Genomic DNA, 26,673 nt, shown 5'->3' with positions numbered 1-26,673 from the left:
TACTTAGCTATAGTCTCCGATGTTCCCGACAGAATTTCAAATCTCGCGGCACACGCGACAGGTAGGTCAGGTGGTCTACCTTACCCACCGCTGGGTGGCGGGTGTACGAACCAATACCCCTTGCTTGTCAGATTTTTCTCTTCCACCTGTCTCCTGAGGGGAGGCTGGGTGGGCCATTAATCGTATATATCTGCCAGGTAAGTATGTACAAAACTTTATTGTAGTTTAACAATATCATTTTTTTAATATGAACATTTAAGGATTCTGGCTTATATTCTAATTTTTTTGTAGGTGATATCAGGGGTTGTAAATGGTATAGTAGCTGGTGGGGGAGCAGAGGTGCCTCCACAAGCAAGTGCTTCTTTGAACAGTCCATTAAGAGAGATGGTTAGATCATCTTGTCTTATTCCTGAACCTAGGTTACATTCACTTCTCTCTTTTTTATTTATGGTAAGTTGTATTTCACTAAACCTTGTATTATGGCACTTAATCCAAGTTGATTTTATATTTGGGAAAATTTTGGTATGATTAAACTGGTTTTAATAATGATATACAAAAAACAAACTGTGATTATATTAGAGATGTGCTTGTATTTCCAAGTATTTTATAATAGTAAATATCATAACTTTAAAATACATGGTGCTTTTTTCAGGTACTAAATGAATTACCTGAAGGTGAACTGACAAGAAAGGACCTAGAGTCATATATTGGAAGACTGAAACCAACCCAGTTAACACCTTCATCAGCTTCTATATCTTCAGCATCTGTTATAACCACACCTAACATACCTAAAAAGAGCTTATTAGGACGTGTTAAAAGTCAGAGGTTTGTGGACTTCAATAAAAGTGCTATTACAAGAAGTGTTTTGTTGTATGGTTGGGAACAGTTTATTCTGGGAGTTTTTGTCTATTTATAGGACATATCAGTGACTGAAGTCATGTATCCATGTTAAGGGTAAATATCTTAGGGATAAAATGTATGAAATTAAAAGGAAAATGTGCCTTCTAAATATGAGGTTCGTAGAATTGGACAAAAACTTTATTGATAAGATTGAAAGTAGTTGAGTTGCATTACTGAGGCAGACTTGTGGCACAGACGTAAAGTGAATTCATAGAATTTACTGCAACAAACTTCCTCTGCACTCTTCATTACCTGACCTAGCTGTCTTTGCTTGCAACATCAGGCAGGCTGCTGTTGTAAATGTGGCGTCACTTTGTAGCATTAAGTTAAATACTACAGTAATACCTTGAGATACAAGCAACCCAACATACGAATTGTTCTTATACGCAATACAAACACTCAGTCCTTTGCATAAGGAATTACTTTCAGCGTAGACTGGAAATTGGTCGTTAACGAACAACAATAAGGTAGTTAGGCAGTAACTGCTTGTCCAATAGTCGGGAGTCTCGCCCGACTGGATGTAAACATTTCATCTTGCTTTTGGTCTCCGTGGTGTGCAGACATGCTGTCACTCTCTGCCTGTCTTTGTCGTACGAGAACAAACTGTGAGATCTTTCTCCCAATTTTCGCAACACATTTGCCTGGAGGGGGGGCCGCGCAAGAACTGTGGTGGCTTCAGGTCTAAAATTGCGGTAGACCCTCACTCCCTTTGCGTAAAATGCAGAAGGCATGAGTGTTCAGTAAATAACCCTTGTGAGACTTGTATCTCTTGGTTAGTGGAGCAGTTGGGGAGATACGAGGAAAGGAAATGAACTTTGGAGAAGTCTTCCAATTCTTCATCAGAGGGTTACACTCCTCCAATGACTCCGTAGGTGACTAATCCTTCCTTCCACCGTGTAAGCTTCCCCATCTCGGGAAATGCCTCCTTCCGCTTTTTCTCTCGATTTGTCAAGTGTAGAAGAGGGGGGAGGTACACCGACTTGGAGTTGTACTCAGGGGCTTCTACTCACTCCAAAGGGGATCCTTCTCCTTCGGGGCAAGTAGGAACTCCTCCCACTAACCCAACTTTTGCTCCCTCAGATGTGTCTGTCTCCATGGTTGGGGATTTGCAGCAGGCATGAGTGAAGTTGAGCTTGACTGGCACTCCTCTCCAGGGGCTGATGGCATATTTTTCATCAGCCCCTGTGACTCCTGGGGCAGCAGCGGGGACGACGACGACTGTCGACACCTGGTTATGTGGCACCACCTCACCTGGTGTATACTCAACACGTTACCACGGTAGCACCATCAGTGGTTGCGTCATCGGTGCCACATGCCTCAAGGACAGACCCATTTTTTCCTCCTCCCCCTCCAAGTTATGCAGTCCTCCTCCCCCCCCCCCCCCCCTCCCCCTCCAGCTACTTATGACAGCCCCAGAGACCATCCCCACTGGATCTTCCACCTGTCTCCGTGCCCATGCCTGTTGCTGCCCAGTTCCTGACTGCGAGTGCTGCTGTGGTGTCGGTGCCCCCGGTCCTGGCTCCCCTGGAGCCCGCTGCTTCGGCTATGAGGAAGCTGGCAAAGAAGTCCAAGGAGAAGCAAAAGGAGAGTGGTGGGCCTTCCGCTGGTCCTCCCGTTCCTTTGGCAACAGGAACCACCTCGTTGTCCCCAGGGGCACACGGGGTGTGGACCACAGAAGTTCATGCTTCGGTGTGTACTTCTGCACCTAGTCTGAGAGGTTCTGCCTCTAGGACCGGGACTGTCTCGGGTTCTTTTTCGCGAGTTTCCCCAAGTGCACGTACATCTACCGATGAACGTGCAGCTTCAGTTGGTGACACTGAGTCCACTCACCGCCACAACTCAAGCACGTTGCAGAGGGAAGGGGTGAATGACTCAGATGATTCACACCTTGCCGGTGATTGCTTGCATAGCGATCTCTCAGTTCCGGTGGTGCTGCGACAGTCCCATGGGACCATGCACTTGGTGAGATCGGTAGGAGGTCCTCCGTTTAGTCTTCTCATGAGGTTTCGGCCTCTTTGGGGACTGTGACTCATCGTGAGGACAGTGCCCGCTCTCGTCACACGGGTGGACACTATTCTCCGCACGATCATTGTGTGACCCTCGTGTGACCGGACGGTATGAGTGCCGGATAGCTGTTCTTGTGACGTGCGAGAGCGTCGTTACCATTCTTGGGGGAATGTTTCTCCGCAGGGAGAACACTCCTCTAGACCTGCGAGCCAATCATCACCGTGGATTGGTGATCGTTTTCGGCCTGCTCTCTCTGCTAGTTCTGCTAGCAGACCGAGCAGGAGCGTCATCAGATCTTCCTCACCTGTCCCTTCAACTTCCTCAGGATACACCGGGAGGGGTGAGGCGACCAGGGGGAACCATGGGGAGTGTTCTCCTCACGGTTCAGCCATGAGAGTGTACATTCCCGACAGGGTCTTAGGACCCAAGAGGCCATACACTCAAGTGGTTCGAGGAGATCATAGGGGGTTTGTTGAGGCTCTTCCTTCTGAGGGAAGAGGAAAGAAGAAGAGACTCATCCTAGAGGGTCTTGATGGTCCTTCTCCCCAGGATGCAGTCACTCCCAAGATTCAGAGGTCTTTTGCGGAGGTCATCGCGCTGATCCACAATGACCTAGGGGAAGGATCGACATTAGCTCCCTCTGAATGCCTTTCGCACTGTGGTCCCTCCCAGTATCCAAAGTCACTGCTTCTTCAGGACCGATAGTTCCCAGGGAAGATTCAGCTTTCAGGAGACTATGTCAGTCTGGAGGTAGGGCTATTTCCTACCTGGCCCATCAGACAGCAAACCTGTGGGCCAACCTGGTTCTTAGGAGGAGGGACGCTGTTCTAACTCGTATAACCAGGTTTGCGGATCCAGAGTTGGTATTGGGTCTAAGGAATGGACCGTTGCTTGGTTCCTCCTCTCTCTTCCCTAGAGAGATGGTGGATGCTGCAGTAGACAAGTGTAGAGCTGAAGACAGTGATTTTCTTGTCCACCAGGCAGCTGCTAAGACATCCGTGCCATCTCGTGCAACTGCAGCTAGGCCTTCAAGCCAAGCTAGAGCTTCCTCCGCCTCCAAGAAGTCTCCTCCTTTGAAGGGGGCGAGGAAAGACCCAGCCTTCTTCCTTCACTCCAAAAGGGGAACGACAGCTCCCCTTTCAACCCCCCTTCTCTTGCCGGAAGGGAGGTAAGTGAAAGAAGAAGAGAGGGAATCACTAGGGACAGCGTTCCCCCTCAGCTGCTGCCACCAGTGGAGAGGTGCCTGGCGAGTCATTGGGCAACATGGCAGCACTACGGAGCTGAGACCTGGGGCTGGGTGGTGGATGTCCTTCGGGAGGGATATCTTATGCTCTTCGAGTCAAGGCCACCCCTCACCGACAACCTGGTCCAACTTCGAACTTATATCCCTGGTTTGGCCAAGGATCTGGCACTCAAGGAAGAAGTGCTATCAATGTTGATCAAGGGAGCTGTGGAAGTTGTACGAGATCGATCACCAGGGTTCTACAGCTGACTTTTCCAGATGGAGAAGGCTACGGGGGCCTGGAGACCGGTGATGGATCTGTCTCCCTTGAACCGATTTGTTCACCAGACTTGGTTCACCATAGAGACGGCACGTTCCGTGCTCGCCTCTATCAGGGAGAACGACTTCATGCTTTCGGTAGACCTGAAGGATGCATATTTTCACGAGAGTGTTCACCTTGGTGTCAGCTTGGGCCAACTTGGTCGGGATATGTCTATTGAGGTATCTCGATGACTGGCTAGCTCTCGCAGTTGCTACAGGACAGTGATTGACTTCTTGATTTTTGTTGCAATCTAAGGATAAATTTTGAGAAGTCGGATCTCATTCCCAAGCAGAGGATAAAGTACCTGGGCATGCTGATAGATACGGTAGCAGCACGAGTCTTCCCTGCAGATACGAGAATCAGCAAGTTCAGGAAGGCAGCTCAACTGTTTTTGTCTTGACAGGAACAGCCAGCTCAGCTTTGGCAGGTCATGATTGGTCACCTGTCGTCACTAGAGAAGCTAGTCGTCCCTCATGGGTGTCTTCACCTGTGGTCTCTTCAGTTAAGACTAAAGGAGTGTTGGTCACAGGCTCAGGGTCCTCAATCCTTCCTCATCCTTCTAACAGAGGAAGTGAGGAAGGATTTAGCCTGGTGGCTAGATGACAGGAACCTCTCAATAGGAGTGGAGTTGCTCACTCCCCCTCCAGAAATGCTTCTGTTCTCAGGTGTATCGAATGAGGGTTGGTGTGCACACCTGGAGGAGTAGCTGACTGCAGGAGTGTGGAACCAGCACAACAAGCACCTTCACATCAACATCCTGGAACTCTAGGCGGCTTTCTTAGCCAAGAGTTTCAGGATCGAGAGATGGGACACTCCATGGTGTTGATGAGTGACAAAACCACAGTAGTGGCATATGTCAACAAAAGGGGGCCTAGTGTCCCTCACTTTGCATCAGTTTACAGTGCTGGTGCACGAGTGGGCTGCAGCGCACTCGGTAGACCTGTCAGCCAGATACATTCCAGGCCATTGGCTTACAGGAGTTTTATCCTTGTTGCCGATGCACGATGATAGTCATTCGCAGCTTGAACAGTTTTCTCAGCTTCAGCTACAACTTTGTTTAAATTTAACTGTACATTTCCTTGCTGATCTTAGATCTATAGCAAATAAAGTTATTGCATTAAACTAAGTGGTAGCTGAAGCTGAGAAAACTGTTTTGGCTGCTAATGACTATTATTGTGCATCGGCAGCAAGGATAAAACTCCCGTAAGCCAACGGCCATACCGCGTAACTTGTGCCATCAAACACAATCGTAGATAAATTTGAGAGAAAATCATTTTAATCAAAACTACTGGGCTTGAAAGAACACATTTTACTATTGTTTTCACGCTGATAAAAGATACATAAAGCTCTTATTATGATGAAATCAAGTGCAAATAGCGAACGGAATCACAATTTTCACACAATAAATATGGTTCCCCAATCTGTTAACAAAGAAAATAGTTTAGTTCACAACGAGAGTATTCAAGTCATATTTTGACTTAAAAACACGTTGTATAACGAAACATGACCTTGTCTCATACAAGTAGTGTCTAGATATGTGTTTATGCTAACGAGAAGCAAGAAAATTTGCTCAGAATTGAGTTAAAGACGCCGAAATAAACTCTTATTCAACATCAGCTGATTTCCAAACCAAAGTATTGACAGCTATGTGTTAGTATTTAATATTAAACTCTTATTCGACATCAGCTGCTTTCCAAACCAAAATATTGACCGCTATGTGTTATTATTTAATATGAGAATACAGTGGACCCCCCATATTCGTGTTCTCCGGATTCGTGGACTCACGGATTTGCAAATTTCTCGGTGGACTATATCTACCCATTATTCATGGGAAATTTGTCTATTCACGGTATTTTTCTGTGAGAAATATCCAGAAATTCCTGGTTTTTTTTAATCAATTTCATCATAAAATTCACTTTTTGTGATAAAACTATTAAAAAACTATTAAAAAAACCCTACCAGAATAGGCTGTTTTGAGCATTTTTGTAAGGGTTCAAACTATTCAGGATTATAACTATTCACGGGGGGGGGGGGGGGGGGGGGGGGGGGGGGGGGGGGGGGGGGGGGTCTCTGATTCGTGGGGGGACCACTGTACATACAGTATTATTGGATACAGTGAAATGATGTTTAACTTTTTAAAAGATTCACGGAAAAAAAATATACTTGTTACATTTTTATTTTATAATTATACATAGCCATCAGCAGCCTGACATCGCTCAATTATACTGATGTTGGACTGAGTCCGATTCTCATTTCGTGTCTAATTTTTTTTTCTACTATCATAGTAAGAATGCATTGAACCTCCAGAATTGACTTATATTAATAAATTACTTTACCGTATGTAGTATAGAGTATACTGTAGGCTAGGCTACTGTATTCGTATGTATATGGTACTGTACCATAGTATACACTAGGCTAACTCTTGTTAATGTTATTCAGTTTCTCTCTGTACTGAATTATCATAATCCAATATGCATTGAACCTAGAGAATTAGCTGAAATTAATAATTATACTGTATATGTATAAAGTATACTATGCCGTGTAGGCTAGACTACCCCATATGTAAATATGATACCGATTACCCTAGTGTAGGCTAGGCTATATTCAAGATACGATTTTCCAACAAGCGATGGGTTTTTTGGAACCTAACCCCATCATAAGTCAGAGAATACCTGTACTTGTGTGTTTCTCAATTAACACATGTCTTTTTTCATAAATTAGGATGGTTTGAGGATGTTTCACAGGGCTGGAACAGATTAAATCTATTTCAGTTATTTTGAATTGGGGAAATTTGTTTGACATAAGAATAGCTTGATTTACGAGCTCGGTTACAGAATGAATTAAACTTGTATCGCAAGGTATTACTGTACTTAGTTTGTTAGGAGTATTATCTTTTTTATAACCAAAATTTGTAATAGTTTACCTAGTGCAGATGTGGTGTCCATAAGGGTAAGAGTTCAGAATGACAAATAGAAAAAGGGTAGTAGGTGCATTAAGGTCTCATAACACTAGATCTAGAATTAAGACAGTGGCAGGTAATTCAGAGGAATTTGTGATAAATGTTGGTGTCTGCAGTAATGGAAGAAGTTACAAAGGTGTTTAGAAAATGGGTCTCGTGGGAGGTGCTTTATGCATATGACTTAGTGTTTACACCAGGATCTGAGGTGGTAAGTAAGGAGGAGTATAGCAATCTGTGTTTTTGCATGCACATGCACATAGAGAGAGAGAGAGAGAGAGCATGTATATTGTGTCATAATGTGATATTCATGAATGTATAGACATGCTAACAAACACATTGAAAAGTATATGTATTTAACACTATATGTATTAAGTTCAGTCCTCTACTGCATTAGATAAGTGTCTATCAGAATATTGTTCCAGAGAGAACAATTGTTTTAATGAAATTCATATAAGGAACTGTTTTTACTTATGATTAACAATGCTGTCTTGTTCTGTATTGCACATAAAGTACAGTGACACATCCTTTAACCATAAACCCTAGAATTTCAGATCATGTGACCACACAGTGAAATCAAATCACTTTAATATAATGCAATTAAGATACTGTTTTTAGATATAATATAATGCAATTAAGATACTGTTTTTATATATATATATATATTTGATTAACAATGTTTTGCCATAGTATGATTCCTATTCTGAATACAAGTAAAATTGAGGTCAGTTAAGTACAGGTGATAGTGTGACAGGTTCTAAAAACAAATAATGTTAAGGCAATAAATAAGTGAACAGAAGACCAGTGAAAGTATTCCAAGAGGAAGAGCATGTATGATATGTTAACGCACTTTTGATGGAAGTTGAATTTTCACGTTGTCAGTCTTGATCATTGGAATTTAAAGCTGTGGAATTTTTATGCTCCTGGTTCTTTTGTAGTGCAGATCATGCCCGTTTTTACACTATTGTCAGCACCTCAAGTACCATTGAAAGGCATAGATGAGTATAAATATGTTAAAGGAAACAAATAAAACAGTTTAAAAATTTAATTCAAGTTTATTTGGTTATTTGATCAGCTTTAGCCCCTTGTACCACTTATCTTCTTGACATTGATAGTGCCAGATTAAAGATGACAAGACAACTTGTTCCTTGGAAATACTACTCTGCATTGTCAGTAATGCTTTTGATACAAATTCAGTAATGCTAACAAAGTATAATATTCTTTTTTTGTTTGCACTTAGACTTTGATAAGCACTGAGAGAATTTAAGTGAAGGGCATTTTAACAGAGCAAAGTAATTGTGCATCGGTAATAATTGTATAACATACTTGGAGGGTTGTTTTCATAATTGTTTGACATCACTACAATGTCTTGTCATGAGTGTGTGTGGCAGATTTAATTTTTAAATTTTTTGTAGGGTTAAAAGACTTATGAATAATAGTCTGTTCTGCTAGATTAGGAAATGTTTGGCTATTTCATTTTCATCAGTTAAAATATTTTGTTATAGTTGCTTCAGTGCACTAATGTGTAGTTGTTGGTTTTAACAGAATACGATCATCAAAAAGTCAGTCGGAAGGTACCACTGATTCTGACGGATTAGGTTCATCACAGGATTTAACCAGTAGTTCTAGTCAGTTGCCAGGACAGAACAGTCTAGATGAAGTTGACAACACAACATCTCCACTGGATTATGATACTGTTTTGGTCATATCGCTTAATGTGCCTAGTCCCCCAGAATGCCCAGGATTCATGTCTGAAGAAAAAGTACTCTCTACTATGCAAGTAAGTATTTCACTGTTAATGCAGTTTTCCTGTGTGAGCTTTGCTGGATTTGATTTTTTTGGAAGACTAAATATAAGCTTTATATACTCACATCGCCGTAGGGGGTAATGCCATCAGTGCACCTTGTGCGATGCACTGTAAGCAAAACTTAAGGTTCTTTGCAGCGTGCCTTCGGGCCTCAGCTGTACCCCTTTCATATTCTCTTTATTCCATCTTACTTTGCAATCTCCTAACAGTTGATTCATAGTGCAACTGCTTTGAGGTTTTCCTCCTGTTAACGTTAACCTTTCAAACCTTTTACTCTCAATTTCCATTTCAGTGCTGATTGACCTCATAGGTCAATTCAATTCTATAGACTTTCATGAACTATGATTTTTTTTATATAATTATGCAATGCTAGTAGGATTCTGTGTTAGGCAGCATGTCATTTTGTATATAGATCATATTTATTTGAGCAATGTTTTGTAATGTTAAAGAAAGCTTACATCTTCATGCCAGTCAGCTGCAGTTGGCACTTTAAAAAGAACACTTGGCTGACCTGGATGGACTGTCTAGTTCACCTGTTCTCCACCAGGTGGGTTTCGGTTTTGTGATGCCAGGGCGATTTATCCCGAAAATTACCATTTTTCAAATTCTATCTCCTCCCTTAATATTAAGACATGGGATTACTACCATATATAGACCTGATGTAGACCTCCAATTAAATGAATTTTTTTTCTAAAAGTCAATTTTTGCTTGATAGGAATTTTTCATTATGACAAAAAAATAAACCCTATAAGTCAAGAAAAAAAAATTTATCAAAAAAAGACGAAAAAAAAATTGGAAAAAAGGGCTCTGTGTGATTGTTCTATAATGCCTTTCTAAGTTATATACCAAATTTCAATGCTATAGATTTCAGACTAAGTGAGAAGATAGAATTTGAAGGTCAATAAGTATAGTTTTGAGATACGGGCGTTCAAAGTTTTCCTTTGTATTTTTATAAAGACAGTGTTCATAAATAATGATTATTATCAATGTATATTTCTTTTTTGGGTATTAATAAACCAAAACTATGTTATTTATCATAATTTAATCATAAATGATGATCTCTGCTTATTACAGCAAATTTTCTTCTTCTGTATGTTAGTGAGATGTTTTCATTGTATTTTCCTCTTTGGCATGATGAAATTCTTGCCGAAACAAAGATAAACAAACATAAAAGTAAGAGAATGTCACAGGTGAAACTTGAACGTGTAGTACTCTCTTTTTACAAAGACAATGTTAATAAATCATAATTATTATGAATTTTATATTCCTTTTTGGGTATTAATAAACCAAAACTATTATGAATTTTATATTCCTCTTTGGGTATTAATAAACCAAAACTATGTTATTTATCATAAATGAAGATCCTTATACTCAAAGGTAGCCTGGGGCACAGTGCGACGTGTGCATCAGACAAGATGTGGGGGTTCCTTACTACGCACCCCTCCCTCTCTATCTTCACTAACTACGCAAATATTGTGTGTATTATGATATTCTGTAATCATATTAGAACGAATTTTCTTTGTCTGCATGTTAGCGAGATGTTTTGCTTCTCTTTTTGCCGAAACAAAGATAAACACGTAAAAGCAAGCAAATGCCAGAGATGGAACTCGAACATGTACACTACATGAGCTTTGTGCTCGCACTGAAAGGTGGTAAGCTGCTGACTTCCCCTCTGCGACTCATGGAATCTCTACAGATGCCATTGCTCACAATTTCTTTAACAATAATTATCAAAATTTACGAAAGCAGAAGAAATATTTCATTTTTTTGTACAGATCAATGTTTTTGCCTTATTGAGTTACGTTTACTAATTACCCTATAACTACGAAAGTAAGAGGAATTTTGACGAAATATTTCGTATACGTATTCTCCATTGCCATACGAAGCTCCATGAATTTTTTCATGACTTTGCATTTTTTGCCCTATACCCCCATATACGTACAAGGGTACCGGCGGGCCCCCCTGAAGGAAAAGGAAAGTCCCAGAAAAGTTGGTTGGGCTGGTCGAGATGATATATAAAAGAATGCACACAAAAGTGATAACAGCAGTTGGGGAAACAGAAAACTTTAAAGTTAGTGTTAGATTACACCAGGGGTCAGCATTAAGCCCATTTTTGTTTGTGCTGGTCATAGATGTGTTGAGTGAAGCGATCAGGAATGAAGAACTGTGGGAATTCTTGTACGCCGATGATCTGGTGATTACTGCCGGAAATAAGGAGGACCTACAGAGAATGTACGCCGATGATCTGGTGATTACTGCTGAAAATGAGGAGGACCTACAGAGAATGGTTGGAGAGTGGCAGGAAACTTTAGAGAGTGGTAATTATAAAACAGGCAGAAAAGTTTAAATACTTACGATCGACTTTAAGCCAAGAGGGAGGCTGTGAGGCTGAAGTTGACAGAAGGATAAATGCTGCATGGGGGAAGTGGAGAGAGGTAGCTGGAGTGGTATGTGATAAGAAAATGCCAATCAAGCTAAAAGTCAAGATATATAACGCTGTGATAAGACCAGTGTTAATTTATGGCGCAGAAACGTGGCCTCTAAGAAGAAAAGAGGAAGTAAAGCTTGAGAGAACAGAGATAAGAATGCTGAGGTGGATTATGGGAATATTGCCGCTTGCGAGATTGGAAAATGATGAAATAAGAGGGAAGACTTAGTAAAGATTACAGAGGTGATAAGTGTGACACAATTGAGATGGTATGGGTATGTGTTGAGGATGGATGACAAGGAGGGAGTGAAGAGGGCTTGGGAGGAACCTATTAGAGGAAGAAGATCAAGAGGGAGACAGAATTAGATGGCGAGGTAAAGTGAAGGAAGACATGGAGAGAAGAGGTTTGGTGGAGGATGATGCTTTAGATAGAAGGCAGTGGAGAAGGCACATCAGGCAACCGACCCCTTAATGTAGGGATAACGGTGGGAAAGAAGATATAAGAGTTGGTCAAAACCTGCTCGGCCTATTGAGGATCTATGTCTTGATTTCAAAAGGATGAGAGTTCTCACAACACTAGTAAGAGCTGATTATTGCACCCCTCTGATTCCAGTAAGACAATGTGTAGGCCTTGTGGAGTCTGGCAAGAGTTAGATACTGAACCCTAGGTGGTGGAAGTAATCAAGCAGAATTATATTACAGGCAGTCCCCGGTTATCGGCGGGGGTTCTGTTCTTGGCAGGCTGCTGATAAGAGCAAAACCGCCATCAACCGAAACTTGGCAATTTATGATGCTTATGGCACCAAGTTTCGGTTAATGGCACCTGTTAGGTATGTTATGGTGCCATAACTACTATCGGCACCTTATGGCGCTGATAACCGAAACCTGGGCCGTTATAGCGCTGACAACTGAAACTTGGCCCGTTATGGTCCTATAAGTCACCAATTTTATGGAAAACTGGATCGCCATTAACCGTGTTCACCGATAACAGATGACTGCCTGTATTCCTTTTCATGCTTCTCCTCCTCTTCTATCAGCATCACTGATTGCCTTTCCTTCTTAACTTCATCACCAGGAGAAGATCCTAGTCTTGCAACAGGAAGTCGAATCTCTGTTAGAGAAGTTGCCTAAACCCCCCAGGCTTCTACAATCACCCATTTCCTGTTCTGTAAGTGTCCAAATCTTAGAGACCAGTATTGGATATCTACAACCTTAAGAAGTTCATTTGACAGATCCCCTTTTCCATGGAGCCCGCCTGCACAGTTCTAGTGGCTATTAAGCAAAATGATTGGGTGATTTCCATGGACATTCAGGACACTAATTTCTGTGTACTTATACCATGCAAGGCTCTATGTAATGGTCTACCTTATATGCTGGCATATAAGGCAACTTTGCGTATGCGACGAGTGACCCCCATTTTTCATTTAAAAATGTAGCTTTAGAGGTATGTAAACCGTATAAAACGACCCCCCAATTTATTGAATTAAATAACTCAATCAGCTGATGTAAGTTAGCTGGTACATAAATAAAAACAATGATCATTGGAATTATTGTACCAAAAATGTGTAAAATTTGTATCTTCAAGATTTTAACATTTTTGGCAAAGCTAACCATTATGAAAAAACACTTTTGTATTCCCTTAGGAAAAATATATGGTAAACATCATGACAAATGCTCAACGCCTGTGACGTCGCTGTCGGCCGAATACGTTATACCCATTGGAAGTAAATCCCCATGAATGTATCTCTTTACAGTTTGAAAGAATCCCAATATTATGGATAACTTTAGTTTGATTATAAAATACTACCAAGGAAGTATTGGGTTTTAGTAAACAGCAAGGCTTGTAAGTCAAGCACGACTGAGAACTACGAACAATGAGCAGAATGCAGAATATTTTAGGGGCAAAAGCACCATCTGAAACAGGCAAAAACACACATGTACTTCATTTAATTTACTATGTTTGTAAATAAAGTACCTGCAATTTTAAAGCTAGCTTTCATAATTTATGAAAGAAACATATCTGAATTAAGTTCCATTCGGCAAATAAAGACAGTGATGATATCAGTAAAGCAAAATCAGCTGATTGCTTTAAGATTACTATAATCAAAACCAGAATGCAAATGGTAGATTGCTTTGTTCATATTATAATACAATAATATGATAATAATAGTACATGCAATATGATTAGATACCGTAAAACAACAGGTTTATTAAAATTATCATTATTCTCAATATATACACAACTATTATTCGACTTTTGTCAATGGATATCTGTCAATGTAACAACCTAACCGGGACAACAGTCTCTCTCTCTCTCTCTCTCTCTCTCTCTCTCTCTCTCTCTCTCTCTCTCTCTCTCTCTGTGTATTGAGGATATAATGTTTTACTGTATCTAATCATATTGCATACATTATTACCATATTATCGTATTATAATATGTACAGGGTGATCTGCCATATGCATTCTGGTTTTGTTTACACTCTTGAAATAATCAGCTGATTTCATTTTACCTACATCATCACTGTCTTTAGTTGCCAAATGGAACTTAATTGAGAGATACGTTTCTTTTGTAAATTATTAAAGCTGGGTTTAAAAATCGCAACTACTTTATTTATAAGCAGTAAATTAGAGCGTGTGTTTTTGCCCTTTTCAGATGGTTCTCTCTCTCTCTCTCTCTCTCTCTCTCTCTCTCTCTCTCTCTCTCTCTCTCTCTCTCTCTCTTCTCTCTCTCTCATAGTAGTGCAGAAGATAAGAGGCAATTCGAAAAACTATTGGATATGCTACTAGAGTACAACATTCAACAAATAAATCACCTGCCAACAAGAAAGGAAAATACTTTAGACCTAGTATTTATGAACGAGGTGAATTATATTAAAGAAATAATAGTTTATAATATGAGTATTTCAGACCATAATGTCATAGAATTAACAGTCCATTCCAAAGCAAGTGAAAACAGAGATAACCAAGAAATGAAAAAGTGGGAAGGATATGGAAAATACAACTTCTACAGTAAAAGTATAATGGTAAAAAATAAATGAAGAATTAAACAAAGATTGGGATAACATTTTTGTAAGTGATGATATAAAGGTAAATACGGAGATGATATATAAAATATTAGAGAAAATAGTGGATAAATATATACTGAAGAAGAAAAGTAAACATCAGTCATGCATACCAAGAGACAGAAGGATCTTGTTCCAGAAAATCAGAAAGTGGAAAAAAGGTCTTGCAGAAGAAAAAATTCATGGAAAGTGATCGAACTAAAAAGTAAGATAGAAAATGCAGAACAAAAGATTATACAATCAAAAGAAAATAAAAAACAGGACTTGGAAGAAAAAACCCTAGTAAATATCAAGCAAAACCCCAAACTATTGTACTCATATGTAAAAAAGATGAATAAAAGAAGAATAGAAATAGGCCCTCTAAGAATTGAAGGGAGATTAACGAATGAAAAACAGGAAATATGCAACATATTGGCAGAACGATATAAGAGAGAATTCACCCCTAGAATTGATAATGAAGATAATGATACAGAAGCAAGGGACAAAAATAGTGAATATTTAGCTGACATAGATATTAAAGAAGCTGATATTGTGCAGGCTATTAACCCTTAAACGCCGACTGGACGTATTTTACGTCAACATTTTTTGTCTCTCGGGTGCCGACTGGACGTATTTTACGTCGACATACAAAAGTTTTTTTTAAAATTCGCGGAAAAATACTTTTAAGCCTACCAGCCGAAAACTCTTGAATCACGCGCCTTGGGGGATGCTGGGAGTTCACGGATCAAGGTGTTGTTTTGTTTACAATTGTTACGCAGCCGCGCAAGCGCGAATTTCTTTCTTGCTGCACTATAAAGTATCTGTGGCACATCTCGGAAATTATTTTGTCACTTTGACATAATTTTTGTACCATTTTAAATTAGACCGTTACATGGGTAGTCTATATATGAAAATGTGCGCATTTTTATGTAGAATACAAAAAAAAAAAATACTCATGATTGTAGCTTTTATCAGTTTTGAGATATTTTCATATAAATAACGATAAGTGCCAAAATTTCAACCTTCGGTCAACTTTGACTCTACCGAAATGGTCGAAAAATGCAATTGTAAGCTAAAACTCTTATATTTTAGTAATATTCAATCATTTACCTTAATTTTGCAACTAATTGGAAGTCTCTAGCACAATATTTCGATTTATGGTGAATTTATGAATAAACTTTTTCCTTACGTCCGAGCGGTAACTCTTCCGAAAAAAATCATACATGCGATTGTGGTAATGTTTGCACCATTTTAAATTAGCCGTTACATAAAGTTTTATATATGAAAATGTGTGCAATTTCATGTAGAATACAACAATAAATAATTGAAGGTTGTAGCTTTTCTCATTTTTGAAATATTTGCATATAAATCACGATAAATAGAAAAAAAACCATGTTCGGTCAACTTTGACTCTACCGAAATGGTCGAAAAACGCAATTGTAAGCTAAAACTCTTACAGTCTAGTAATATTCAGTCATTTATCTTCATCTTGAAACAAATTTGAAGTCTCTAGCACAGTATTTAGATTTATGGTGAATTTAAAAAAAAAAACTTTCCTTCCCCCCCGCGCGCAGATTCTCCGCCACAAATCTCCGAAATGCGTATGTCCCATTCTCGGAATATTTGCTCCATTTCATATTAGGCATTTCATATAGTTTTATATATGAAAATGTGCGCAATTTTATGTAGTATAAAACGAAAAATATTTGAAGGATTTAGCTTTTCTTATTTTCGATATAATTGCATATAAAAAAAAATATATAAAAAAATTCGACATTCGGTCAACTTTAACCCGTCAGATATGGTCGAAAACTGCATTTGTAAGCTAATACTCTTACAGTATAGTAATATTAAATCATTTGTCTTAATTTTGAAAGAAATTGGAAGTCTCTAGGACAATACTTAGATTTATGGTGAATTTTTGAAAAAAATATTTGTTTATGTCCACTCATTACGAATTCATGCATTATTTTGTGATAATATTTTCTCTGTGTTGCTTTTATTGTTTTACAATGTGTTATATACCTAAATGATTGCAATTTAGTGTACATTACAACGAAAAAAGTAACTTGTTACCTTAAACCGTTTTGCGCACAGAGCGATTTGAATACAATTACATATGAAATTTCGTTTTTGCGCTATCATATATCACATTATTTATATATGATAATGATAATTTTTTTAATTTCTGATGTTTGCATACTAAACTTCAGGCAATGACAAAAAAAGGAGCCAAAAATGAACTCTTAATCTTGAAAACTAAGCGCGCTGTGATTTTTTGAAAAAATTATTTTTTCCTCTTCCGCGCTCACTCTGAAACACCTCTGGCACACGGGAGACATTTTTTTTTTTACCGCTTCGGCGTTTAAGGGTTAATGAAATTAAAAATGGAGCTGCAGCAGGGCTTGATGGTGTCCCTGCTATTTTGTTAAAGAAAGTAGTTCATTCTATCGCAAAGCCACTTGCAATATTATTAAGACAAAGGGTAGATACAGGCAAGATTTATGATGAGCACAAATTAGCATATATTACCCCTACTTTCAAAAGTGGATCAAGACTAGAGGCAAGTAATTATAGGCCTGTGAGTCTAACATCACATATTATGAAAGTATATGAAAGGGTAATGAAGAAAAATATGAAACATTTAATAAAAAATAATTTGTTTAACCCTCTTATGCCGACTGGACGTATTTTACGTCAACATTTTTTGTCTCCCGTGTGCCGACTGGACGTATTTTACGTCGACTTACAAAAGTTTTTTTTAAAATTCGCGGAAAAATACTTATAGGCCTACCAGCCTAAAACTTTTGAATCACGCGCCTTGGGGGATGCTGGGAGTTCACAGATCAAGGTGTTGTTTTGTTTACAATCGTTACGCAGGCGCGCAAGCGCGAATTTCTTTCTTGCCGCACTATAGAGTATCTGTGACACATCTCGGAAATTATTTCGTCAATTTGACATAATTTTTTTACCATTGTAAATTAGCCGTTACATGAAGTATTATATATGAAAATGTGTGCATTTTTATGTAGAATACAACAATAAAATACTCATGATTGTAGCTTTTATCAGTTTTGAGATATTTTCATATAAATAATGATAATTGCCAAAATTTCAACCTTCGGTCAACTTTGACTCTACCAAAATGGTCGAAAAATGCAATTGTAAGCTAAAACTCTTATATTTTAGTAATATTCAATCATTTACCTTAATTTTGCAACTAATTGGAAGTCTCTAGCACAATATTTCGATTTATGGTGAATTTATGAAAAAACTTTTTCCTTCCGCGCGGTAACTCTTCCGAAAAAAATCATACAAGCGATTGTTGTAATGTTTGCACCATTTTAAAATTAGCCGTTACATAAAGTTTTATATATGGAAATGTGCGCAATTTCATGCACAATACAACTAAAAACAATCCATGGATGTAGCTTTTATCAGTTTTGAGATATTTTCATATAAATAACGATAAGTGCCAAAATTTCAACCTTCGGTCAACTTTGACTCTACCAAAATGGTTGAAAAACGCAATTGTAAGCTAAAACGCTTATATTCTAGTAATATTCAAGCATTTACCTTCATTTGGCAACAAATTGGAAGTCTCTAGCACAATATTTCGATTTATGGTGAATTTATGAAAAAAATTACATTTTCTTTACGTCCGCGCGGTAACTCTTCCGAAAAAATCATATGTGCGATTGTGGTAATGTTTGCACCATTTTAAATTAGCCGTTGCATAAAGTTTTATATATGGAAATGTGCGCAATTTCATGTAGAATAAAACAAAAAATAATTGAAGGTTGTAGCTTTTCTCATTTTCGAAATATTTGCATATAAATCACGATAAATAGAAAAAAACCATGTTCGGTCAACTTTGACTCTACCGAAATGGTCGAAAAACGCAATTGTAAGCTAAAACTCTTACAGTCTAGTAATATTAAGTCATTTATCTTCATCTTGAAACAAATTCGAAGTCTCTAGCAAAATATTTAGATTTATGGTGAATTTAAAAGAAAATTTTCCTTCCCTCCGCGCACGGATTCTCCGCCACAAATCTCCGAAATGCGTACGTACCATTCTCGGAATATTTGCTCCGTTTCATATTAGGCATTTCATAGAGTTTTATATATGAAAATGTGCGCAATTTCATGTAGAATAAAACGAAAAATATTTGAAGGTTGTAGCCTTTCTTATTTCAGAAATAATTGCATATAAAAATATATATATAAAAAAAAATTTGACATTTGGTCAACTTTAACTCGTCAGATATGGTCGAAAACTGCAATTGTAAGCTAATACTCTTACAGTATAGTAATATTCAATCATTTGTCTTCATTTTGAAAGAAATATGAAGTCTCTCGGACAATATTTAGATTTATGGTGAACTTTTGAAAAAAATATTTGTTTACGTCCGCGCGTTACGAATTCATACATTATTTTGTGATAATATTCTCTCTGTGTTGCTTTTATCGTTTTACAATGTGTTATACACCAAAATGATTGCAATTTAGTGTACATTACAACGAAAAAAAAAAGTAACTTGTTACCTTTAACCGTTTTGCGCACAGCGCGATTTGAATACAATTATATATGAAATTTCGTTTTATTGTAGTGTCTTACCGAACAATTATAGAGCCGTGATTTCCACGAGCGGCAGGATACTAAATTCAAATTTAGCGCGTCGGCGTCGCCCAACACTGGTGGTGATGACGTCATCTCCCTCCACTCGCGGGAGAACCAGGTACAACTGCCCAGGTGAATCCAATTCTTTTCCTGCCGGCGTCCGGTGAACATCGGTGTCGGTGCGGTTGGATGACTTTGCTTCGCTTTTTTTTTCTGGTGGAATTGATCTTCGGAATTGGGTGAAGTTACTCTTTTTTGGTTGGCGTTGTTTGTTATTTTGCTTTGTTTTACTTAGGCGTTGCCATGTCGGATTTCCTAGTCCGTCGGGAGTTAGGTTTTGCATCTCAGGATGTAAAACTAGATATCCAAGTTAGAGTATGATTCTCACACTAAATGTGTTAAGTGTAGGGGACAGGTTTGTTCAGCAGATCGAACATGTAACGAGTGTAGTGATTGGACTGATTCTCAATGGAAGTTTTTAGTTCATACTCGGAGAAATTAGCTAAAGACAGAATTAGAAAAGCAGCGCTTAGGGAAAAGTAGACTTAGCTCTGCTTCGTCTTGCGATGCATCTGTTCCTTCTGTTTCTCCTCAAATTGTTATGTCTCCTTTAAACTACACCTCCTATTCTCCTACTAATCTCACTTCTCCGGCTTCCCGTGTTAGTTTCTTCCGACACCATTGCCAGTCTGGAATCGAGGTTAGACAGAAATTTTCGGTACAGCGAATACAGTTTGCAATTTGGTTAATTAAGTTAAGACGTTTTGGAGAAAGCGGCCAATCAGGTAAGAGTGTAGTTGAGGGTGCGTCTGTCTGTCCTGACACGTCTCCTAGACAAAGGTCACTGTCCAGCTCCCCCGCACCGGGGAGAAGACATACCGGAAGTCCAAGGGAGTCGATCGGGATTTGACCCACAGACAGGCGCCTCTCTTGTTGAGCCTGTTGCGCCTCAACAGGGCTCGGTTAAGCGTTGGAAAGGTGTTGCGGTCAGACGCCTTTCGAATGATTCAAGCGAATCGTCTCGGTCGCGCGGGCGCTTGGCGGAGATTCGCCCGTTTCGCGTCCTTAAAGAGGCGTTCAGGCGCCGATTCTTCGCCTCCTCCAGTCAAGCGGTATAAGGAGCCTGAGAGTAGGGTTGCGCCGCGGCCGTTAGCGGATCGTTCGTCGCCTCAATCTGTGCCTTTTTCGGCTCCATCTACTAGTAGAGATTGTGGTTTTAGCGCGATGTAGCTAGCAGTTTCTCGGGTGTTTCTTTAGGCGCTTTTTCGTCTGTTAAGCCCTGATGCGCCTGTTTCGCCTCGAATTTCGGCGGCTCCGAGCGAGGCGCAAATAGTTTTTCCGCCTCCTGCTGAACATTTAGGCTCTTCCAAGCCTTCGTTAACTGTTTTTGATTCGTCTCTGGCGCCTTTGCGCAAGCAGTTAGAGATGTTAACCAACTGGATGAATGAGTCCAAGGGTGGTTCGAAACCTTCAGATCCGGTTGTAGTTCCGTCTACTTCTTCGGCGGGTTATCGGAGAATGAAGAAGAAGTAGAGTAGGAGGATTCACATCACCTCTCGTGTTATTCACGTCTCCCTTAGATTTCTTCTGGTATCTTATCCAGATTATTTTGAGAAAGCGGCTCCGCGCTCCCCAACTTCGACTTTTTTGATGAGGAGGAAAACTTCAGACCCTCTCCTCCCAAAACTTGTTCTATCTAAAGCGGTTTAGACATTCGTTGAAAGAGACGGAGAAATGGATGTCTATGAAAAAGAGACTTAGGGAAGGCTCTTTTTGCTTACCCTCCCTCTAAGTTGCTTCGTAAGAGGTATAGGTTTTATGTAACTGGGGAAGCTCTTCTCTGGGAGTTCTGCCCCTCCCAGGGAGACTTCTCCAGTTTAATCGACTCCTCTAGAAGATCTCGCTTTCGCCGCAGCGAAAGTTTTCTTTACAGCGCCTGAGTTGGACCACGTTGTAAAGAATCAATTTAAACTTTTGGAAGTCTTTAGCTTCCTTGATTGGACTATTGGCGCTTTAGCGGCCAAGATCGAAGACTGTCCTTCTCTTTCCCAGGAGTTAGCGGAGGATTGGATTGGTGTTCTGTCCTGTGCGGACAAATCCATTAGGGATGGATGTGATGAGTTAGCTTCGCTCATCGCCTTTGGTACCCTTAAGAAAGGCAACTTTGGGGCTCCTTTGCTTCTAAAAGGGTTACGTCCCAACAGAAGTCTGCTCTCTTGTTTTGCTCCTTTTGTGAAAGATAACCTCTTTCCAGACGATGTAGTGTTGTCAATTTCGTCTGCGCTAGATAAGAAATCTACTTCGGATTTACTGGCACAGTCTACTAAGAGACCTAAAGCTCCTGTGGAGACTGGTTCCTTCGGTTTCTCCTCTGGCCCAAGCGCCTTTTCGAGGGAGAAAACCCAAGCGCTTCTTTCGGCCGAAATCGAATTTGCGACCTCAGTCTAAGGCCTCGGCCAAGGTTAACAAACCTTCCAAATGAAAGCTCGGTTCTTCATGCACCAGTGGGAGCCAGGCTGGCTCTGTTTTGGGAGGAATGGGACAGAGAGCAGAAGCCTGGGTAGTGGCAAGTACTCAAGTTCGGCTATCGTATTCCTCTCGTTTCACCTCCCTCGCTCTCACCTGTGCCAATTCCATTCCAGGCATACTCTCCGGGCTCAGACAAATTTCTGGCGCTAGCCGCAGAAGTGGAAGCGCTTGTTCTCAAAGAAGCGATAGAACAGATAGAAGGGGATTTTCCTCCAGGCTTTTTTTTTACAATCGCCTTTTTGTAGTTCCCAAGTCATCAGGGGGCTGGAGGCCGTTTTGGATGTGAGCGCCCCTGAACTTGCATGTCCAGAAAACAAAATTTCATATGGAGACCACTCGGTCGGTTCTGGAGTCCATCAGACAGGGGGATTGGATGGTCTCTCTGGACATGCAAGACGCTTATTTTCACATTCCGATACATCGCGAATCTCGGAAGTACCTGAGGTTCATGTTCGAAGGCAAGGTGTTTCAATTTCGGGCGCTTTGCTTCGGACTAGCGACCGCTCCTCAAGTTTTCACCAGGGTTCTATCCCCGATAGGAAGCTGGCTACACATAGGAGGTAAGAATCTCCCTCTATCTGGACGATTGGCTTCTCCGGTCGGAATCAGAGAGTCGGTGCATGAAGGACCTTGGAACAACTCTGGATCTTGCCAGAAAGTTAGGAATTCTGGTCAACAAACAGAAGTCCCAGTTGGTTCCATCTCAGAGCATCCTTTATTTGGGGATGATTCTGAATGCTCAAGTTTTTCGGGCTTTTCTGTCCCCGAAGAAGGGTTCAAGGCTGTCTGGAGACAGTTCAGGAGTTCTTGGACAAAAGGTAAGTTCTGCCAATCAGTGGATGAGGCTCCTGGGCAAATTGACGTCAGTGGAGAAATTTGTGACGTTGGGAAGACTGCACATGAGACCTCTGCAGTTTTTCCTGAGAGCCTCTTGGTGCAGGAAGACACAACCAGACTCGATTACCTTTCCTGTCACAGATCAAATAAAAGAGGACCTAAGGTGGTGGCTCTCTCGAGCAAGGTTGGAAGAAGGGTTAGATTTACGACCCATCCTCCCGAACCTACAGTTCTTTTCCGACGCATCGGACACAGGTTGGGGAGCCCTACTGGGAAATCAACGGACTTCAGGAGCTTGGTCGGAGAAGGAGAAGAAGTTCCACATAAATGTAAAGGAACTGTTAGCAATTTTCTTAGGGCTCAGACAGTTTCGGAGCTTAGTAGAAGGCCGAGTAGTGGCAGTGCATTCCGACAACTCCACGGCCTCTCTCGTACGTGCGGAAACAGGGGGGGACTCAGTCTTTCTCTCTGTACGAAGTAGCCAAGGATCTCCTCCTGTGGTCAAACGAAGCGAAGGTTCAGCTAGTCCCGAGATTTGTTCCGGGAAAGATGAACGTCCTGGCGGACGAGTTAAGTCAGTCAACAGCAAGTGTTACCTACTGGAGTGGACTTTGGACAACAAGATTTGTCAGAAAACTTTTGGCGCCTTTGGGGACGACCGTCAATAGACCCTGTTCGCGACATCGAGGAACAACCGTCTTCTTCTGGTTTTGTCCAGTCCCCAGATCCTCTAGCTTGGTCGGTGGTCACGCAATGCTGTTGGATTGGTCGGGTCTGGAAGCTTATGCATTCCCTCCGTTCGGTCTAATAAGAGAGGTGCTGAACAAGTTCATGTCGCACAGCAATGTAACGCTAACGTTAATCGCTCCCTTTTGGCCCAGGAAGAGTGGTTCCCGGACCTTCTCCAGTTTGTTAGTAGACTTCCCCAGACTTCTTCCTCCAGAGAAGTCTTCTCAAACAACCTCACTTCAAGAGGTTCCACCAAAACTTGTCCGCTCTAGCTCTGACAGGGTTCAGACTGTCCGGAATCTTGTCAGAGCGAAAGGATTTTCAAGAAGAGCTGCAGAAGCTATCGCTCGTTGTAGGAGAGAGTCTTCTAACAAACTCTATCAAGGGAAGTGGAGAATCTTCAGAGAGTGGTGTAGAAGTGCTAAAGTCTCTACTTCTGCGACCTCTTTAACAGAAATAGCAGATTTTCTTCTATTTCTTAGGAACTCTAAGAAACTGGCTCCTTCGACGATCAGAGGATATAGAGCCATGCTCTCCTTTCGGTTTTTCGACATCGAGGTTTGGATATTTCCTCCAATTCAGATCTGTCGGACCTCATTAGGTCTTTCGAAACCACTAAGCTCCCGCAAGATACAGTGGCTTGGAACTTAGATGTGGTGCTTAAGTTCCTCATGGGGCCACCGTTTGAGCCTTTGAAGTCGGCTTCACTCAGGAACTTGACTAAGAAGGCACTCTTTCTTATTGCACTAGCTTCTGCTAAGCGTGTCAGCGAATTGCACGCTATAGACAAAAGAGTCGGTTTCTCTCAAGGCAATGCTGTATTTTCGGTATCTTTGACCTTTCTAGCCAAAAATGAGAATCCTTTCTAATCCTTGGCCGAGGAGTTTTGTGGTAATGGGAACTTATCTGATTTGGTTGGACATGAGGAGGAAGAAAGGCTCTTATGTCCAGTCAGGGCTATAAGCAGTATCTGTTTGCCACTAAGGGTATCAGAGGACAATCTTCTAAGCTCTGGACCTCGGTTCAAAATCCCTCTCGTCCTCTTTCTAAGAATGCTATATCGTTCTTTATTAGAGAGCTTATCAGGGAAGCTCACTCGCAGTCCGAGAACGACAATCTTTCCGTTCTGAGAGTTAAAGCTCACGAGGTTAGAGCAGTGGCAACTTCTTTAGCATTCAAGAAAGAATTTATCTTTAAGCTTCGATTCTTCAGAGCACGTTCTGGAGATCGAATTCGGTTTTTTGCGAGTCATTATCTCAAAGAGATAGAAACGGTTTTCGAGAATTGTAAAACGTTAGGTCCCCGGTGGCGGTTTCTGGCATGGTGTTGGGAGAAACGGCACAGGGGTCGTCACCTCTATGCTAACTTTTCACCTTGAATAGGTTGTCGAGTTCAAGGGAAGCTGGGGGTACTGAGTACCTGGGATACTCACCAGTCTGTTAGGTCAGATTTTACAATGGTTGGGTATATATGTTTTTAAATCTGGTGTTGGTGACAAATGTTTTGTATGATTGAATTTCTGGTCTTAGCCCAGGGCAAGGGCAATCTTTGTTGTTACTCCTCCTCCGTCAGTCAGCCTTGACTCGCTTGAACTACGGAAGGATTCCACTCCTGTAGAGGCTAACTTTGGGCAAATTCCAATTCCTCTACAATAGTAAGAAGAGCACCGACCAGAGGCAGTAACAGTCTGCTGTAGCTCTCTTACAAGGTAAGGTACAACAGACACCTTGAGTGTTTACTGGTATTGCAATAAATGTAACCATTTAAAAAATACTAGTGGTCCACTGAATCCCACCTTCCCATAAATGTGTAATCAGCTCTATAATTGTTCGGTAAGACACTACAATAAAAATGAAATTTTCATTATTAAAATGAAGTTTTATTGTATACTTACCGAACAATTATGATTATACCCACCCTCCCTCCCATTAGGGGTGGGACGGACGGGCAGAAAGAATTGGATTCACCTGGGCAGTTGTACCTGGTTCTCCCGCGAGTGGAGGGAGATGACGTCATCACCACCAGTGTTGGCGACGCCGACGCGCTAAATTTGAATTTAGTATCCTGCCGCTCGTGGAAATCACGGCTCTATAATTGTTCGGTAAGTATACAATAAAACTTCATTTTAATAATGAAAATTTCATTTTTTGCACTATCATATATCGCATTATTTATATATGATAATGATAATTTTTTTCATTTCTGATGGTTGCGTACTTAACTTCAGCCAATGACAAAAAAAGGAGCCAAAAATGAACTCTTAATCTTGAAAACTAAGCGCGCTGTGATTTTTTGAAAAAAATATTTTTTCCTCTTCCGCGCTCACTCTGAAACACCTCTGGCACACAGGAGACAATTTTGTTTTTACCGCTTCGGCGTAAGAGGGTTAATATAGGACAACATGGTTTCGTAGCCAGAAAAAGTACACAAACCCAACTGTTAGTCCACCGTGAGAACATATACAAAAATATGAAAAGCAGAAATGAAACAGATGTGGTCTATCTAGACTTTGCAAAAGCTTTTGACAAGGCAGGTCATAATATATTAGCGAAGAAAATTAGAAAACATAATATAGTGGATAAAGTAGGAAGATGGTTAAAAGAATTTTTACACAAAAGAAAACATAGTTATTGCAAACGATGAGAAATTGGATGAAGCCAAGGTAATATCCGGTGTGCCACAAGGTACGTTGTTAGCTGCATTACTGTTTGTTATTATGATTGCAGACATAGACAGTAATGTTAAGGACTCAGTAGTGAGTAGTTTTGCCGATGACACAAGAATAAGTAGAGAAATTACTTGTGATGAACATAGGAACGCGCTACAAAGAGACCTTAACAAAGTATATGATTGGGCAGAGGTAAATAGGATGGTATTTAACTCTGATAAATTTGAATCAATAAATTATGGAGACAGAGAAGGAAAGCTATATGCATATAGGGGACCTAATAATGAGACAATCACAAATAAGGAAGCAGTTAAAGACCTTGGTGTGATGATGAATAGGAACATATGCAATGATCAAATGGCAATTCTATTGGCAAAATGTAAAGCAAAAATGGGAATGTTGTTACGGCACTTCAAAACAAGAAAAGTTGAACACATGATTATGCTTTATAAAACATGTTCGTAGTCCACTTGAACATTGCAATATGATATGATACCCACACTATCGAAAGGATATTGCACAAATAGAGAGTGTACAAAGGTCCTTTACAGCTAGAATAGAAGAAGTTAAGGATATTGATTACAGGGAAAGACTACAATCCTTA

At 40.4% G+C, this 26,673-nt stretch overlaps 1 protein-coding gene across 1 annotated transcript in view; it reads left to right on the top strand.

Annotated features, from left to right (window-relative positions):
- LOC135218667 (GTPase-activating protein and VPS9 domain-containing protein 1-like) overlaps nt 1–26,673 on the top strand; it is a 387,415-nt gene that overhangs the window by 175,528 nt on the left and 185,214 nt on the right. The window contains exons 9-11 of the mRNA XM_064255113.1: nt 292–450; nt 653–825; nt 8,953–9,187. Coding sequence (XP_064111183.1) covers nt 292–450; nt 653–825; nt 8,953–9,187 — 567 coding nt within the window. The remainder of the gene's footprint in view (nt 1–291; nt 451–652; nt 826–8,952; nt 9,188–26,673) is intronic.

Source organism: Macrobrachium nipponense, chromosome 9 (genome assembly GCF_015104395.2).
Source record: "Macrobrachium nipponense isolate FS-2020 chromosome 9, ASM1510439v2, whole genome shotgun sequence".
Classification (NCBI taxonomy): domain Eukaryota; kingdom Metazoa; phylum Arthropoda; class Malacostraca; order Decapoda; family Palaemonidae; genus Macrobrachium; species Macrobrachium nipponense.
Note: the sequence above shows the minus strand (reverse complement) of the source record. Positions and strands in the feature narration are given on the sequence as shown.